The 18,652-nt window shown below is 42.6% G+C and overlaps 1 protein-coding gene across 10 annotated transcripts in view; it reads right to left on the bottom strand.

Moving 5' to 3' along the window:
• Positions 1-9,963, bottom strand: part of GEMIN8 (gem nuclear organelle associated protein 8) — a 15,848-nt gene extending 5,885 nt beyond the window's left edge. The window contains exons 1-5 of one of the 10 annotated variants that reach the window (XM_053455020.1): positions 9,196-9,420; positions 9,019-9,094; positions 8,660-8,748; positions 7,348-7,384; positions 4,420-4,855 (exon numbers count right to left, since the gene is read on the bottom strand). In XM_053455020.1, the coding sequence (XP_053310995.1) occupies positions 4,420-4,855; positions 7,348-7,350 (439 nt within the window). In that variant the 5' untranslated portion in view covers positions 7,351-7,384; positions 8,660-8,748; positions 9,019-9,094; positions 9,196-9,420. Of the gene's footprint in view, positions 1-4,419; positions 4,856-7,347; positions 7,385-8,659; positions 8,908-9,018; positions 9,421-9,886 lie in introns of those variants that run through there. The other 9 variants (XM_053455018.1, XM_053455026.1, XM_053455024.1 and 6 more) reach the window with 9 other exon arrangements.
• Between the last annotated feature and the right edge of the window lie 8,689 nt (positions 9,964-18,652).

Genomic DNA, 18,652 nt, shown 5'->3' with positions numbered 1-18,652 from the left:
CTCCTGCCCCAATAGATTGATGTATTAAATACCTCTCAAATATTACTTACTTTTGGAAAATTCCTAGACTGCAGCCTCTATCAAATCCAGACTGTTATTAGCAAACATCTGGGTTAAAAACTAGACAAAAATACACCCAAACTGGATACATATTATAATATATATATTTCCATTTGACAAATGCAGTCATGATGTGAAAAGTTGAACAATCTTGTGAAAGGCGTAGGTGACACTAATGCAACAAGAACTTTTGTTCGTGGAGAGCAGAGGAAATTCTAACCCACGGGAAAAAAACAATTCTGCCATATAATCTGTTGACCCCGGCCACTTGTAGACATCAATGCGGGGCAAATCCATCCTCTGCACTTCTCTCAGGGAGATCTGCGGTTAACTTAAAGCAAAAAATGAGACATAATCCTGCAGAGTAGACAAAGCTGAAACAATAAATAGCAAAGCGAGAAGGTTGGCGTTCCCACTATGAAGAAACAACGAGCATGTCTGGAATAATGTGTCGGCACAGCAGGCTTTTCCTTTGGGGCAGATTTACAAAATAAAAGGGAGAGCGTCACAGACCCAAGTCAATGCAACAGTACATGGGGCTTCCCAAGAAGAAGGCTGTGGGAACGGATTTCATTATATGCTGAAGATTAATAAACCGGTTACAGTATCTAATATCCTCCGGGAGGGTCTGGCCTACAAGGTTATAGAAGTGACCACAAGATGCACAAAATATAAAAATACAGCCAACTTTTTTGGTGAAATTGTTTTAATTCATACCTTTTTAATCTTGATGATATAAATGATCTTGAGAGTATGAGAGTAAGGTTTGTGGGACGCTAGTCCACAGGCCCAGTTAGTCACATACCAGCCAAGTGTCCCTATTCTTGGGCACTGTCCTGTGTTTGCAGGCAGTGGGGATCATATGGGGATTAGAAAGAGCAGAGGATCTTCCCTGCATAGCTCACTGCAAGATTGATTGCTTTCGGGACACAGACTTCAATCGCATCTACCTTAAGATACATTGAAGCACGGCGCCATAATATGACATCATATACACCTGAATATTTGTGATATGTGATCATCAACTCAAGTTTTATTACAGAGGAATTTAAAAGCAAATCCCAGCACTGATAGCGCTAAAGGAAGTAAATGCATATACAGTACAAAAGAAACCATTAACGCCCCAATGGTGCCAGAAACCATAGTCTATCTGCAGCCGTCGAGAGCTGAATTGACACCGTTTGTATAGACTTCTTCTTGTCATGATAGTACACGAGAAGGTAGCTGCACAATATTAGCAAGGGGAATTTATACGCACAAGTTAAAGGAACCTCTTGTTCTAAATTGACGTTGCCTCTGGGGCCGTTAGGGAGCCAGGATTTAGAGGTTTCGTTTTTCTATTATGTTTTAAGAGCTATGAATACATTTTACCAAAGTGTTTCTCCCCTATTGTTTTTCTAGTGCATTCAGTTGCGAGGAGACCCTATTGAGTCCTGTCAATGGAGCTTTTCTAAGTACTAAGTTCCGTTGTTATGGAAACTTAAAGAGTGGGATTGCAATGTTTAAGTGAAGTTCAAATAAGCAGGGTCATGATGATGATGATGATGATGACAACGACTTGTAAGAAGAAGAGCATGCAACATCAGGGAATACAAGCTGCACCATCCTCAGTGCAGAAGAGACTTGTTACATCCATCCTCTTAACTTGAACCCTACATCTAGAAGTATGTATTCATGAAAAAAACGTAATTTTATGAATCCATGTATATTCATACGCTTCATTTCACAGTAAAGTGATTTGATATATGTGCATCATATTTTTTCTTTTGAGTTAACCCTTTGAGTGCTAGCGGTTAAGATCCATTTTCCCCTGTGGAAGGCCCGAGCAGTTTTGCTAAAATTGGATTTAAGCGACAGCTGTACGCAACAAGTTGAGCAATTTGGGCGTCCTATTATTTGATATAATGGTAAAAAAATAGAAATAAATCTAAAAACAAAGGTCTCCTACCATTTACCTGTGTATATGAAACCAAATAGTAAAAGTCATTCAATTTCATAAATAAAGCACACTTAAAAAAAAAAAAAAAAAAAACTTTCAAAGAATAAACATTTTTGTTTACCTTTAGCGCACCCATGCTTCCACATAGGGTCAAAGGAAATGAGTCCATGAAACGTCAAACCATTTTCTATATTAATATAAAACCATGGGCGCAATTTAACATTTGGAGGGGATTGGTGGTTTGAAAATGTTGGTACTAGTACCTAATTGAAACTATGTTTTATAAAAGCATTGTGCCGTCTTCTTTTTTAAAATATTTCTAGTTTTTGCGTAATCTATTTTTTGGCAGCTGCATATTAGTTATTTGTATATGGTTTTAGAAGGAAAGGTCAAACAAAATATCACGTGACCGACAAGATGGCAGTTGTTCTATGGAACAAAAAAAACCCCATAAAATCAGGTTTTCAAAGCTAACCTACATCACTATATACAGCACTGTATTTTATGCTTAAGTTTTTCTCTTGACCGCCCCTTTAAACCCCCTAGACTCCTGCCAGAGAAGGTCCTTTCAACCAGTAGCCCCACCATACTACAAACGCTTCTATGAAAGGACGCCACAAAGTACGCTCGCCTCTATTGTAATAGTACTGATAGAAATAAAATGTAATGTGGTGGTACATAGTTACCTAGGCCCAGTATTTACATAGATTTAACCATTTGTTTCCCATTAAATGTTTGTCCAGCGACTTGTGCATCCAGTTATATACCGTATTTGCTCGATTATAAGACAAGTTTTTTTTCAGAGCAAATGCTCTGAAAAATACCCCTCGTCTTATAATCGGGGTCGTCTTATAATCAGACCTCAAATAAGTCTGACTATGAGACTAAGATCCAGATCCCCCGCAGCGCTGCAGGGGACCTGGATCCTCCTGCCCCCCCCCCCAACTTACCCGTGCTTCTGACTCCCCGGTGCCTTGTCCGGGCAGCATGTATATGTCTACGCGATTCGCGTAGGCAACTTCTGCTGCAGCCGTAAGGAGGTGAGGTTAGGAGCAGGGGTTGTCTGCGTCCATCGCGTAGACCTTCCTCGGCTTTCAGAGATCAGAGTTCCCTGCACCGGGGAGTGTTAAATGGGGGCATACGGCATTTCTGCAGGCAGAGTGCTCTGTGAAATGCCTTTTAACCCCCTTAATGCCACTCTGCCTCCAGAAATGCCTTTTAACCCTCTATACGCCACTCTGCCTCCTGAAATGCCTTATACCTCCCTATATGCCACTCTGCCTAGAATGCATATAGGGATATAAGGCATTTCTGGAGGCAGAGTGGCACATAGGGGGTCAAAAGGCATATCATGGGGCACAGTGGCATATAGTGGGTTAAAAGGCATATAGGGGGTATAAGGCATATCTGGGGCAGAGTGGCAAGCCTGGGGGCAGATGTGCATAACCGGCGGGGCAGATTGGAAAATAAAAGGAATATTTTTCTCAATCATAGCTTTTATTTTAAAAAAAATTGTTTACATGAATTAACATTTACTGGTAAAACATTTTTCCTATAGGGTCGTCTTATATTCAGTTTTTTTCTTTTTTGTTCCTAATTTAATATTCAGATTTTGCTATAATCGAGCAAATACGGTATATTTTTAGGAGACAAGTACAGTAAAATTGATACTTTTATAGGCTGAGTAGACTTAGAGTGCAAGCTTTCAAGGCCTCTCATTATCCTAACATGCCAGAGGAAGAAACCTGAGAGGTCTTGAAAGCTTGCGCTCTAAAATCTATTCAGGTAGCCAATAAATGTTTCAGCTTTACTCTGCCTCCTGCATTTCTACAGCTAACACCGTACCATCTCATCTTTTTATATAGATGCACCTAACCCTTCACAGTATTACAAAGAGAAGGTATAGTCATTAAATAATTACAGTAGTCATATTGATACACTAAGAATGCGGAGCTCAATACCCAAGTACAGACTGTGTAAAAACCGTATAACGCTGTACTTCTTGTCTCCATTCCCTTGCTTTTCTTTAAGGGCTGATTCATTTCCACCAAAGGGAGAAGCAGACAAATGGTTAAAGGAGCAGCCATATGAACACTTACTTTTACATTCCCGTTCCTTTAGTATAATTATAATAATCATGCTAGTCTCCTCATGTCCTGTAGTATGGTTCTGTACGACACACTGAAAGGCCACTTACCCATGAGCCTGCTTACGCCAGAATGATGTTCAATCCTATAACCTACCACTAGGGGGCGAATGCATTTGGAGCCTGAACCAATGTGTGTCCACATTTGCCTCCCTTAGGCCTGGAGTTACCACATCTTACAGTATTCAGAAAAAAAGTTTCCACATCGATTTAAAATGCATGTGTCAAATCAACGAATGACAACCAAATGATATGAAATAAACAGCGCACTTACTTAACTCTTCTCTGTGCCTTTCCGTCTCTGCAAAGTATTGTCGTAATTCTTCTGTAATTTCCATGTTGCTTACGTCACATTCGATTTCCTCTTCCTCTGAATCCGTGCCCTCCTCTTCACATTCCATCTCAGACTCCTTTTCCTTTGACTCTGACACCTTCAACAATGGACGTGCCCTTCTGGGCTGCGTAGCCGGCTTGTGTGGTTGGGGGTAGATGTCCCGATACGACTGTTCTCTCCCTTCCCAATCAGCATACCGAGGGTTTTGAAAAGTGTCCACTGGGTACCAAGGTGGAGGGCAGAGGGATGCAACAGCCATCCGGTATGCCCGTTTGTGCTTGTACAACCAGTGCATGGCTTGGCTATAATGTTTCCAGTATCGGGAATACATCTGTCCTGCATACCAAGGCTCGGTCTCCTGACGAGTTCTGCCGGCCTGGAATAGAAGGGATTAGTTAAGAGTAAAGTATACGCATCTTTAATGACACAGAAGGACAACAAGCATCCCCAAGAGTATAGCTGTTAACTCTTTAACTTACATTTCTTTTGACCATAAAATAAGTTAATGAGTCCCTGTGTAAACAAATTATAGCAAACTAGAAGCCATTTTGGTAAAGAAAGATGTATTATATTCATGGGGATAAAATAGGAAAATGTGTGGTAAAGAGAAAGGCGGTGAGAGTGAGATTAAAGATGACAGGATAGTCTATCATTTTACTTAAAAGGTAACCTTGTGACTTTTGAGGAGGTTGGTTTCCACATAAAGATCATTTACTATACACTCCTATCAAGGGCCATTTAAAACTTCTATGTTGAATTACATGTTAAAAGAACTGTCGTGTCAATCATAAGCCCTGCCGTTATAGAAGTATGCAACTGAGAACATTTAGCATCCCTGCCCCAAAACCTGTGCACACTAGAGCTGGATGAGCCAACATGGACTCGAGCCCAATCCCTGGTGTGAAGAACAGGAATTCTTCCCCGTTTTGGCATGTGTGCATGTACATGTACAGGCTTTCTGTATGTAGCAAGGCAGGTTTGACAAGCCAAGTAAACAGGCTTGCGTTCATGTAGGACTCCTCGTTTACGTGCCCACAAGTGCAATGGACCTAATGGTACTGCTAGGGTTGCCTCCTTTTACCAAGCCATTTCCAGGACAATCTTTACAGGGCTGCTCCCAAGTATGTGGTTTTATTTAGAACCTTTGTTTTGCATTTTGTTCATTAGAGAGAAAGGAGACAGAAAAAAAGAAAAGGGGAACAAGGACAGAGACAAGAAAAGGGGAGATAAAAAAAAGGAAGGGGAGAGTAAAAGAGAGGAGAGTAAAGTAGTAATGAGGGAAGAAGGAAGAGTGAAAAGAACAGAGGAAAGGAGAGAAGGAAAGCTGAGTGCCAAAGACGTTAAAGGTTAATCATTCTTAACTCAATATAAGCTCACTTTCACATATGGCAAAAGTCTTGTTAAACACTTCCCATACATCCATTTCAAGATTTACAGCCAAAGCAAACATCCCCTGAATTCATTGGGGACCGTAAAGAAAATCTGGAAATATCGCTGCTTCTACGGCTGATCAGAACATTTTCCCATGGGGAAAAATGGGAATTAAAAATGATTTATGCCTCAGAGTAATCTACACATCATAATACCGTATTTGCTTGAGTATAAGATGAACCCCCCAAAATCTGAATATTAATTTAGGAAAAAAAGCCTGAACATAAGACGACCCTATACGAAAAAAGTTTTACTAGTAAATGTTAATTCATGTAAACTATTTTTTTTTTAAATAAAAGCTATGATTGAGAAAAATCTGCCCCCAGGCTTGCCACTCTGCCCCAGAAATGCCTTATACCCCCTATATGCCACTGTGCCCCATGATATGCCTTTTGACCCCCTATGTGCCACTCTGCCTCCAGAAATGCCTTATACCCCTATGTCACTCTGGCATTTAGGGGGTTAAAAGACATATCATGGGGCAGAGTGGCATATAGGGAGGTATAAGGCATTTCAGGAGGCAGAGTGGCGTATAGAGGGTTAAAAGGCATTTCTGGAGGCAGAATGGCATACAGGGGGTTAAAAATGCATATCATAGAGCACTCTGCCTACAGAAATGCCTTATGTCCCCCATTTAACACCCCCCACCCCTAAACTTACCGGTGCTTCTGACTCCCTGGCGTGTAGTCGGGGCTGCGCGTAGACCACTTCCGCTGCAGCCGGAAGGAGGTGCCGTTAGCAGCGGGGGGTTGTCTGCGTCCATCGCGCATACACCCTCTGGCTGTCAGAGAGAATTCCCCACAGCGGTGCGAGGAACTCTCCTCTCTGATAGCTGGGGAAAGGTCTGCGCGATGGACACCCACGCTGCTAACCGCACCTCCTTCGGGCTGCAGCGGAAGTTGCCTACGCAAATCGCGTAGACGTCTACCCGCTGCCCCGACTACACACCAGGAACTCAGACGCACCGGTAAGTTTACCAGACAGGAGGATCCAGGTCCCCTGCAGCGCTGCGGGGGATCCGGATCTTAGTCTCATAGTCAGACCCCTATTTGAGGTCTGATTATAAGACGACCCCGATTATAAGACGAGGGGTATTTTTCAGAGCATTTGCTCTGAAAAAAGCCTTGTCTTATAATTGAGCAAATACGGTAAAAAGGATAAACATCAGTCCTACTGGGTGTTGCTCAGAATACCGAAAGAGGAGGATAGCAAGACTATGTAGAATATTGCCCTGACTTACGGAGCTGCAAGTAGAAATATATACAAACGATATATATTGTTGCCCTCACCATTTAACGTGAATAATTTATATAAATGACTCTTAATTTCAATTTAACTAGTGAAAAAAATTAAGCGAGAAGACAAAAATGCTTAAAAACTAATTTTAATGTACAAAATCGAAATAAAATATAAAACCTAAACAAATGGAACTCTTACCATATTTGTGGACACTTCTAGAATTTCTTGAAAGAGACTAAAACAGAAAAAAAAAAAAACAGTTTTACTGCCATACAGTGTATCAGACAACCTATTATTAAGTGTATTGTATAGCATAAGGATATAATATATTAAAGCTTGTTTAACCCGTTGTCTCTGTAAGTCAAATTGTTATGTTACATACGACTTATGTCCTGTCTACCCATTGTACAGCGCTACGGAATTTGATGGCGCTATATAAAATATAATAAATCACCAACTTATAATAATAATAATAAATTACCAAAGCCCAAATAAATATTTTTCCTAACACAAACAGTAGATGTGATCACATTTAATAAACAGTTACGATTAAAACCCCCCCCAAAAAACCCTGGACATTTGTATGCACTCTGGGGGCTAAGCGGAGTGATTCCATGTGGGTTCGCTTGCTAATGCTAATCATCCCATCTTGAGTACAATACAGTCAATGGTGCCATTGTGCTGCACCCTGAATAGCAGAAACCGCATTCGTTACAACTCTGCCACCCATTCCAGAATAGACGCCTAGCTTTGCGGATCAAGGTCATGTACAGTGCGGCGTTTCCTTTATCACAACAGCGTGTCCTGATGCTTTCTAGGACAATGAACAATAACCCCAGATGACAATTTTCAGAAACTTTGCATATTTTAGTGGGCGTATGCACGTTTCAGCTTGCTGCACTTCAAATAAAAGTGAAATTTGAAACAAAACAAAGTATACAGATTTCATGTAATGAATCTCAAGCGCATGCAACATACTCAGCCATACAATTATACTAACCCAGCGGATAATCAAAAAGGTAGACGCTGTTTTCCATAAGTAGGTTCTACTGGAAAATTATCTACATTCATAAACATTTCAACACTAATAAGCCATGTTTCCTCCATAAGTGCGAACGTTAATACGAACTTATTTCACCAATACATTTCTTGATTGTTATGTTAAGTTTTCACAGTTCCCTGAATAGGAGGCAGGATGTCCATCCTATAAATCCTGGTAAATTCAGTGAAGAAAGATAAAATACCCTCAAATAAAGTAGCATTTTCCATGCGAACAAAGTCAGCCCCAAGGGAAATATTTTCAAGATGTTAGTATTCTGGCTTTAATCTCATGTTGTCACTTAACCTTGATCCAGCCATCCCATTCTCTCTTAAATATCCCAATATAATGACCATGTGAACACCAAACATATGCTAACTACACATCACTATAACAAGATTAACCATTTCAGCATCACTATGCTAAAACATTGTGTGGAGGCCCCTTCAATGACCAGTTAAATGCTGTCACCTGAAGGCCCTGATGACGACGATGCTAACCAGATCTCAATGGTGGTTAAGGTTTTCAAAAGTTCGATTCCTTCTTAAAAATGGATTGTCCTGGAATATTAAAAGAAATAAAGAGAAATTTCACTTTTTAAAAACATTTGAGAATTTCAAGACACTGTAAAAGTGAAATTTTATCTGGCTGCGGCAAAAACTCACAGGTAGAAAATGAATAATGCTCGATTTTATAGGAACGCAAATTACGAGCAATGTTTATAGTGCCGTTTATGTTTTGGGATATGACTGCAGAATCACAATCTGTAGCGTCTCATTACCGGAAGAAAAAAAAATAAAAAGAATAATAGAAAAGCGGGGAACTTTTACAGATATAACGAGCCTTCACCGGATAGCCAGGTATCAGACTGCTTGGTATTTTCTGTTCTCCATCAATTCTCTGGGTCTATACAGCAAAGCAGAGAAAGCAGCAATATAGGTGAGGGATATAAAACATATTTCACCAAATATTAAAGTATAGACATCAACATAAGTGACGATGATCACCACGCTCGCTATAAGCGCCTCTGTTTAAGGGCTAGTGGTATACAGGCTGCCCGGTGGAAATGAGTACAAAAGTAAAAGTCACCAGTCTGCTGTTCTCTTTTACACAACACGCTTCGCCCTAATGATATGTTTGGGGCTTCCTCATGGAGCAAAGTTCCTTGCTGTATCTCTGGGGTTAAATACCAGGATCCTCCGTGCCGCTTCCACCTTGAGTTCTCATTGACATCATCATCATCTCGTGAGATTTGTTAAGCATGCTGGGTAATGTAGTTCTGTTTCCCTAGATGGACTAAACTCCAACCATATAGCAAAAACAAGTAGCTGAATCGGTAATTATTGATGTTTAATATATAGGGCTGTAAATACGGGACTATATCAAATCATATTTTCAGAAAAAATCTTGTATATATTACTCACGTAATAAATATACATTAAGACATGTTTTACGGGGTGGTTTAAAAAGGATATGGTGCAACATAAAAGGTGGAAATAATCTACATATATTCTTAAGGATATAAAAATGCCAAGTTTAAAATCTTCTTTTAACCCTTTAGGTGTTAATTAGTGGTCTCCTCAAGGCCGAGCACAGGCAGATACTTATCCATCATGCAATAACAACATGGAGGCATCTGATTGCCCCCAAATTTACTCTGCAGTATGACAACGACCCCAAACATACAGCCTGATTTACCGCTTCACTGTCAGTGCCCTTACGGCATCATCCTGCAGACAAGCCCTGTTTCTGGGGATGAGAACCAGCTTGCACGGGTTGAGTGCGATGGTTCCTGTGAGCTTGCCCTCTAGTGATCAGATCCTGTATATCGCAAAGTTTCATTTTCATCGCTAGGTCAGCGCTGTTAAAGATTTTTTTTAAATGTACTTTTAACTCTTTCAATGCTGGTGCTACATAGGATTGGATGGGATGCATTCGACCAGAGTTAAGCCTGCATGGTAGCACATTCTGCAGCCTGTTAACCCAAGTTGAGACGTGTGATAGGGCCATTTTTTGTAGGTTTGCTGTACACTCACTGGCCACTTTATTAGGTACATCTGGTAAACGCAACCTCAGATGAACACCAACACATGACACATTACACTGTGTCATGATTTATTCAAGCAAAAATAAAGCCAGAATGGAGAAATGCGTGAAACTAAGTACACCCTTACCGCTGCTTGCATAGGAAGCTAAGGAGCAGGTGCTGCTAATCAAACGCCCTTAATTGATTGATCATCAGCACGTGGGATCACCTCTATAAAAGCAGAAGTTTCACCAGTTTGCAGGTCTGGAGCATTCAGGTGTGGGTGTTAACACAATGCCAAGGAGGAAGAATATCAGCAAGGATGTTAAAGAAGCAATTGTTGCTGTCCATCTATCTGGGAAGGGTTATGAAGTTGTTTCCGAGCAACTTAAAGTCCATCGTTCTACAGTGGGAAAGAGTACTCAAGAGTGGAGAACATTCAAGACAGCAAATTCACCCCAAGATCAGACCCAGGGAGTAGAGATTATAGAGAATTCTGGATATATGTATTCAAAGAGAGCTTGACGTGGCCCACTTGAAACCAAAGGTTGGGGTTTATGGGAGAAAAGTCTGGGACGCCAAATACATTGCGTTTGATTTTTCTAGTTAATATATTTGTCCCCTTCCCGTTCTCTGTGATAGTTTATAGTATCATTGGGGTAAAAGTGCATGGGTCTGAGATATAAAGCAGAATCTTAGCAGTGAATGTGATTTCAATGGCCTATTTGGATGTCTGTAAAAAATATTGTGAGGGCATGTAGTATTCTAAGAATACCAGGTTGAAAGAAATGTGTTTGGATGCAGGATTATCGGTTCATATATAACTTTGATGTGAAGTTTGTAGAGTGGTCCAAGGTGTAACTTTTAAGGTGTGGATAAACGGTGGCCGTGCCACAGTGGCAAATACTTTCTCAGCATCTAGGCTAAATAAGAACATTTTAATGTCCCGGGTTATCATTGAGACAGGACAACAAACTATCCAAATGGCCCTGATCAAACGTTTACGTGCCATTGAATGTTTGGCCACAGCTGTGGCTTTTTAAATTGCAATTAGTGTCTGTGTATAAATAGTCAATGAGTTTGTTAGCTCTCATGTGAATGCGCTGAGCAGGCTAGATACTGAGCCATGGGGAGCCAAAAAGAACTGCGAAAAGACTTGCGTAACAAGGTAATGGTGAAAAAAAAGGATATAAAAAGATTTCCAAAGCCTTGAAAATGCCAGTCAGTGCTGCTCAATCACTTATTAAGAAGGGGAAAATTCAGGGATCTCTAGATACCAAACCTAGGTCAGGTAGGCCAAGAAAGATTCCAGCCACAACTGCCAGAATAATTGATCAGGATACAAAGAAAACCCCACAGGTAACCTCAGGAGAAATACAGGCTGATCTGGAAAAAGACAATGTGATTGTTTCAAGAAGCACAATATGATGATACTGGAACAAAAAAAGAGCTGCATGGTCAAACTGCCAGAAAGAAGCCTTTACTGCGCCAATGCCACAAAAAGCCTGGTTACAATATGCCCGACAACACCTTGACATGCCTTACAGCTTCTGGCACACTGTAATTTGGAGAGACGAGACCATAATCGTTAATTTCTAACGATAATTTGTTTTCCCTTAGTCCTAACGGCAGCACAAGAGGGGTATTACTGCCCCTGTGAACAATTAGGACAGGTGGAAAATTAATGATTTACACAATTAAATAAGCAATTAACCCCCTTTACCCCACCTATAAAGGGAACTCCACCCCTAACCACAGTGTGCTATAACAAGAATAATAAAAAAAATATAAGAGGGAGGGATATTAGTGTGCTGCCGTTAGGACTAAGGGAAAACAAATTATCGTTAGAAATTAACGATTCCCTTACGTCCTAACTGGCAGCACAAGAGGGGAAGTAGCTAGAAGATCACCTATGAGGGAGGGTCTTCCGGCTGAACGACGTTCAGAACAGACCGCCCAAAAGCAGTGTCTTCCAAACGTCTTAAATTTAGCCTATAATGGCTTTAAAAGTGGAGGCTGCAGCACAAATATGTTGAAGAGGGATGAGGCCCCTTTCAGCAGCCGAGGTAGCTACCGCTCTGGTAGAGTGAGCGCGGACAAAGGCGGGAGGAGGCAAGCCTTGAGCTGAGTAGGATTCTCTGATGGCTTCCTTCATCCACCTGCTCAGGGATGGTTTAGAAGCTTTAGATCCTTAGTTCCTGCCAAAAAACTGTAGAAAGAGATTTTCATCTTTCCTGAAGACACCGGATCTTTGCAGATAGATCTGCAGACATCTGGGGATGTCAAGAGTATGTAGAAGAGATTCTTCTTCTGTTGAAGGATCCGGGTGAAAAACAGGTAGAGAAATGACCTGATTAATGTTCTGAAACGAAGGAATCTTCAGTAAAAAAGCTGGCAGGAACCTCAGGAGAACCCTATCAGGCAGGAATAGGGTGTAAGGCTCAAAGGCACACAGAGCTTGCAACTCACCAATTCTCTTGGCAGAGGTGATCGCCACTAGGAAGGCAGCCTTCCAGGAAAGGTACTTCATGTCCACGCTTTCCAAAGGCTCGAAGGGGGGAGAGCATAACCCCCTGAGCACGACAGTAAGGTCCCATTGAGGGACTGGTCTCAGGATCTTAGGTTTTAACCTTTCAGCTCCTTTAAGGAACCTCCTGATAAGGGGTTCTTGGGACAGAGGTTTCCTAAAAAAGCCGATATGGCTGAGGTGTGCACTCTGAGTGTAGAGGGAGCCTGGCCTTTATCCAGTCCATCATGGAGGAACTGGAATATGGAAGAAATGGGGGATCTGAGAAACCCACTTAGTTCTTCGCACACCATAATGAAAAAGAGCGTCTAATCCGGTTGTAAACTCTATTAGTAGACTCCGCTCTCGAATGAGACAAAGTCCTCAAGACCCCAGAAGAAAGTCCACTATCCTTCAATAGGGAGCTGTCAATCTCCAGGCTGTCAGATTGAGAATTCTCAGATCTAGGCGAGAACCTGTTCCCAGAAACACAGGGTTCTCTGATATTGGAAGCTTCCAGTACAGACCCTGACTCATCCCCATGAGCTGGGTGAACGACCTCTTTGGCCAGAATGGAATTATCGCAATAATCGAGGTCTGGTCCTGTCTGATCTTCATCAATACCCTTGGTATCATGGAAGTTGGAGGGAAGATGTAAGCCAGCCCGAACCTCCAAGGGATGGACAGAGCATCTATCGCCCAAGGATTGTCCTCCCTGTATAGGGAGCAGAAGATCTTCACCTTGGCGTTGAACCTCGTAGCCATTAAGTCGATTTCTGGCATTCCCCACCGAAGAGTAATTAAATACTTCCTGGTTTAGTGACCATTCGCCTGGAACACTGAGACCCCGACTCAGACGGTCCGTTACCACATTGAGAGATTCCCGAATGTGGACTGCCGAGAGGTGGGAGAGGTTCTGCTCTGTCCACGATAGGATCATTCCCACTTCCTTGAGAAGAGGTTGAGATCTCGTGCCACCCTGTTTGTTGATATAATAAACCGCCGTCATGTTGTCTGAATGAACTCTCACCGCTTTGCCGCGGATTTGAGGAGCAAAGTGAAGGAACGCCAATCTGATTGCTCTGAGCTCTCTGAAGTTTGAAGACATAAGGCTCTCTGGACGGGACCAAGTACCTTGTACTGGAATGTCCTCTAGATGGTCTGCGTCCGTGGTCAACAGAATCCAGGCTGGCTGAATCAAGGACCTCCCATCTTTCAGATGCTCCCACCAACTGAGGGAGCGACAGACTTGAGGAGACAGGGTGCACATTTTGTTCAACCCTAATGGGTTGCGATTCCAAATGCCCAAAATTCTGATTGGAGAGGGCGTAGGTGCCAAAGGGCCCAAGGGACTGCATGCGCAGTCGCTGGCATGTGCCCTAACATCTTCATAAGCGTTCTGATGGACACCGACTGAGGGGTCCTTAGAGAAATGGCGGCTCTGACAACCCGATTGTGTCTGTCGAGAGACAGAGAGAGAGTCATCCGGGTCGAGTCAATTATTAACCCCAGAAACTTCCTGGAAGTGGATGGAACCAACTCGGACTTTCGGTAGTTTACTATCCACCCTAACTGGTGGAGAAAAGCCAGAGCCTGCTGAAGATGAGAATACAGAATTTCTGTAATAGCGGCTTTTAGAAGCCAATCGTCTAAATATGGACGATTTCTAGGCCTTCTAGACTCAAGATTGCTACCACGGCAACTACAACCTTGGTAAAGGTATGAGGAGCAGACGAGATTCCGAAGGGAAGGGCAGCAAACTGAAGGTGTTTCACTTCGCCACAAAGGGATACAGCCACACGCAGATACTTCCTGTGTGCTTGGCAAACAGGAACATGAAGGTAAGCGTCCTTCAAGTCTAAAGAGACCATCACGTCTCCCGGCAGTAAGATATTTATTACAGAGCGGATGGACTCCATGCGGAATATCTTTCTCGCTATGAACTTGTTCAAATAGCGAAGATCTATGATCATCCGCCAGTCTCCTGTGAACTTCCTCCAACGCCTTCTTCTGTATATAGGCGTGGATAGATGCCTCTAGGACTCTGTGCCTCTTGCACGAGAGAATCCTTGTCAGAACAAAATTCAGAGGAGGTAGAGAAACAAAACTTATTTTGTAGCCTGACCGGACTACATCTAACACCCAGAGGTCTGGTATGGACGTCTCGCATGCCTCCAGGAAAAAAAGATAGACGACCTCCCACCAGGGGGTCTAGCACTGGAGGAGGCGTTACCTCCAGATTCTCTGGCGCCAGACATCCTTTCTCTTCTCATAGGACCCGCGGGAGTGACCTGCACCTTTCTTCTGAGTCCCCTGCCGGGACCTCTCTTTTACACAACACGCTGGATCCTCTGGACTGTCTGCCCCTCCCTCTAAAAGCCTGCTGGGGGAGGGATTTGCCTTTCTTATCAGAAAGGCCCTCCATGATCCTGTCCAGCTCACTGCCAAACAGATTGCCAGGTTTGTAAGGCAACCCACAAAGCGAAAATTTGGAGGCGTTGTCCGCTTTCCAGGGTTTTAACCATAGGGGTCTCCTTGCAGCAGCAGATAGCGCCAAAGATTTGGAGCCTAGCTTCAGATGTTGAGGCGCAGCATCCGAAAGGAATTCCACAGCCAGTTGAGCCGTTTTAAACTGCTTCAAGATATCGTCTCTTGGAACACCTGCATCAATATCCGACTGGATTTGAGACATTCTGGTGCGCAGAAAATGAGTAACCTCACTAGAAGCTATAGCCACAGAAGCTGAGGCAGAAGCAGCCGCAAAATTGCGGCGCAAGGAACACTCTGCGCGCCTATCCATGGCATCGTGTAAAGAAGATCCTCTTGGACATCTTGGCGATGGCCATATCGACTTTAGGGGGAGGACCCCATGGGCGCGGCTGGTCTACATTAAGCGAAAACATAGATTTGAACCGCTTGGTAATAACCGGACCTTTTCCCGGGAATTTCCATTCAGTCTCCATTATCTTAATAAGAGACTAATCCACTTTGAAGGCCCTTTGCCCTCTAGAGGTGGTTTCTGGAGCTTCCTTAGGGTCAACATCCTGGTCCCCCGACCGGATGGACTTTAGTAACCGTTGGGTTTTCGCAATGGGAAACCAGAACGATGAAGCAGGTTCTTCTTCTTCAGAAGAGTCAAGCTCATCTACAGTGACATAAGCGTCTTCAGACATAGGGGCCACCCTAGGAGAGGACTGGGCCCTAGGTCTCTTTATCTGGAGTGTATCCTCAAATCTCTTGATAGAGGAGCCAACAAAATCTTTAACCCAATCATCATATCACATATATTGGGTTCTGCTTCAGGGGGATCTCTGCAACTTGAGCAGCGACTATAAGGGTAAACATCCTCTAGAGGTGTATCACACCCGCGGCAGGTGAAAATGCCTGCGCTTGGCAGTGGACTTGAGCCCCTCAGGAGCAGGATCCTCTGGAGTATGGGATGACATCTGCAAAAGAGATTACCAAAATAATATAAAGAGTTTTATTAAACATAAAAATCTTCTTAGTTAAACCTACCCGAGATTGAAAATGCAAGGGAAGGGTAACACACAAAGCCAAAGATAGACAGGAGACTCTAGGAAGGCTAACTAATAGCTGTACCAAGAGACAGCCAAAAGGACACTAACAGGTTAATATATACTGGCAGAGAGCCAAAACGGGAAGCCACGTCCCCGGAAGTGACATCAGACGCCACAAAAGAAAATCAGGAATCCAAGTAAGAACAAACTTTCTATGGGATTATTACTGCTGCTGAGGGAAAATAAATGGATTTCTCCCCCTCAGCAGCTAAAACGAGTACAGGGAGGCATAGAGAAACTCCAGAACATCACAGACTAGATCAGCAGACATGAAGATAAGCAGCTGGGAGGAGACATCCAAACCAGTCAGGTATAGATCCAGCACAAACACACAGATAATGCTGGTGAAATGAGGCCGTCCTGCAGCACAGCAGGGCAGCAGATAAAAATAGGATACACAATCCAACAGGAGGGCACCTGAAAAAAAAAGTAAAATAAAGGTTAGCAAGCTAACACAAGGTCTCACACAGAGACCACCACCTGTCCCAATATGTCCAAAGGACAGAAAAAAGCACACTGTGGTTAGGGGTGGAGTTCCCTTTATAGGTGGGATAAAAGGGGTTAATTGCTTATTTAATTGTGTAAATCATTAATTTTCCACCTGTCCTAATTGTTTACAGGGGCAGTAATACCCCTCTTGTGCTGCCAGTTAGGACGTAAGGGAATAGAGCTTTATGGTAACAGCCATAAGCACTATGTTTGGAGAGGGGTCAACAATCCTATAGGGAAGAGTACCATCCCCACTGTGAAGCCTGGCGGTGAATCATTGATGTTTTGTGTGAGCTGTAAAGGCACAGGGAATCTTGTGAAAATTGATGGGAAGATGAACGCAGGATGTTATCAGAAAATACTGGCAGACAACTTGCATTCTTCCACACGGAAGCTGCGGATGGGACGCCCTTGGAGAACCACGACAATGACCGTAAGCAGAAGGCCAAGATGACCCTCCAGTGGTTACAGCAGAAAAAGGTGAAGGTTCTGGAGTGGCCATCACAGCCTCCTGACCTTAATATCATCGAGCCACTCGATTCATGCAAGACAACCAAAGACTTTGCATGGCCTGGAGGCATCTTCCATGAGGAATGGGCAGCTAAACCACCTGCAAGAATTTGGGGCCTCATAGGAAACTATTACAGAAGACTGCATGCTGTCATTGATGCTAAAAGGGACAATACACAGTATTACGGACTAACAGCATGCAGACATTTGAACTGGGGTCATTTCGTTTTTTTCTTTGTTGCCATGCAAACTTCAAAAAGATTTGTCTGTCCCTGTATAGTAACTTGTAGTTTTGCAGGATACAACATGGTAAGTTTTATCATCTTGTCCAGAAGCGTTCTATGCACTGTTGTGGAATTGTCCTGAAAGATACGGTTTGATCAGTATAAAGCTTGATAATTACTGGCCTGGCGTCATTACTTTTCCGTTGAGGTCACATGCGATGTACTCGTTCGGTTTGGAGAGGTATGCCCTCACAATTCTCATTGTTAAATACAACTACAGTATTATAAACAATGAGAATTCTACAACCAAAGAAAGACTTATTACAGATGCCCTGTCACTTTTGTTATCCAATGATCTCTTGGGTTATAACTTATAAGTATTATTCTTAATCATTTACCCAGACTACAAGGCATCGATCGGTTTATTATCTGGACGGGTGAAGTCCTGCTACACATGGACAACAATAAAAGCCATGTAAAAAAAATCTATTTTCCATATTATTCTCCACTATGGTAACATAACAGCGTGAAGAAACATGATGATCTGGCTAGAACTCTGGTCTGGAGTATCGGTCGTTGTTGACACGAAGCACAAATGATAAAGCGAAGTGCTGGGACAAAAAAAAAACGGAGCGTTTCCAAGATAGCATCAACCAAAGGTCAAACAAAATCTGAAAACTCCGCACTTATAACACTCATGATTAATCACGTGACTCAAATAAATGTGAATGAACAAAGTAAATAAGATTTTTAACTCTTCATAGACTAGAAAAACACATACAAACTACAAGGCAAACACTGCGATAGGTGAGATATTGAGAAATACATAAATTTCATTACAAATGCATAAAAGTACACAGAGAACATGAGAAGACCAATTAAAAATAAACTGCCACTTGTCCCTTTAGTGAATAGACCCCAAGGAATTTTAGCTTTTATACCTAGCAAAGGAAAAGTTAAACCTGACGCTGCAATCCTGCTGCTCCTGGTACTGAAATATCACTTCCTTTCGTGTCATTTGAGTTTCCCGCCCTGTGATCCGCAAAACTTCCAGTCACATGACGCGGCGACGTGAAGGGTCAACGAGGCGAGAGAGGAATCGGCCGCCGCCTACCTGTAGTTGCCGAGCGC

Source organism: Spea bombifrons, chromosome 2 (genome assembly GCF_027358695.1).
Source record: "Spea bombifrons isolate aSpeBom1 chromosome 2, aSpeBom1.2.pri, whole genome shotgun sequence".
In the NCBI taxonomy this organism is placed as follows: Eukaryota; Metazoa; Chordata; class Amphibia; order Anura; family Pelobatidae; genus Spea; species Spea bombifrons.
The sequence above is the reverse complement of the archived record's forward strand: the minus strand, read 5'-3'. Positions and strand labels throughout refer to the sequence as shown.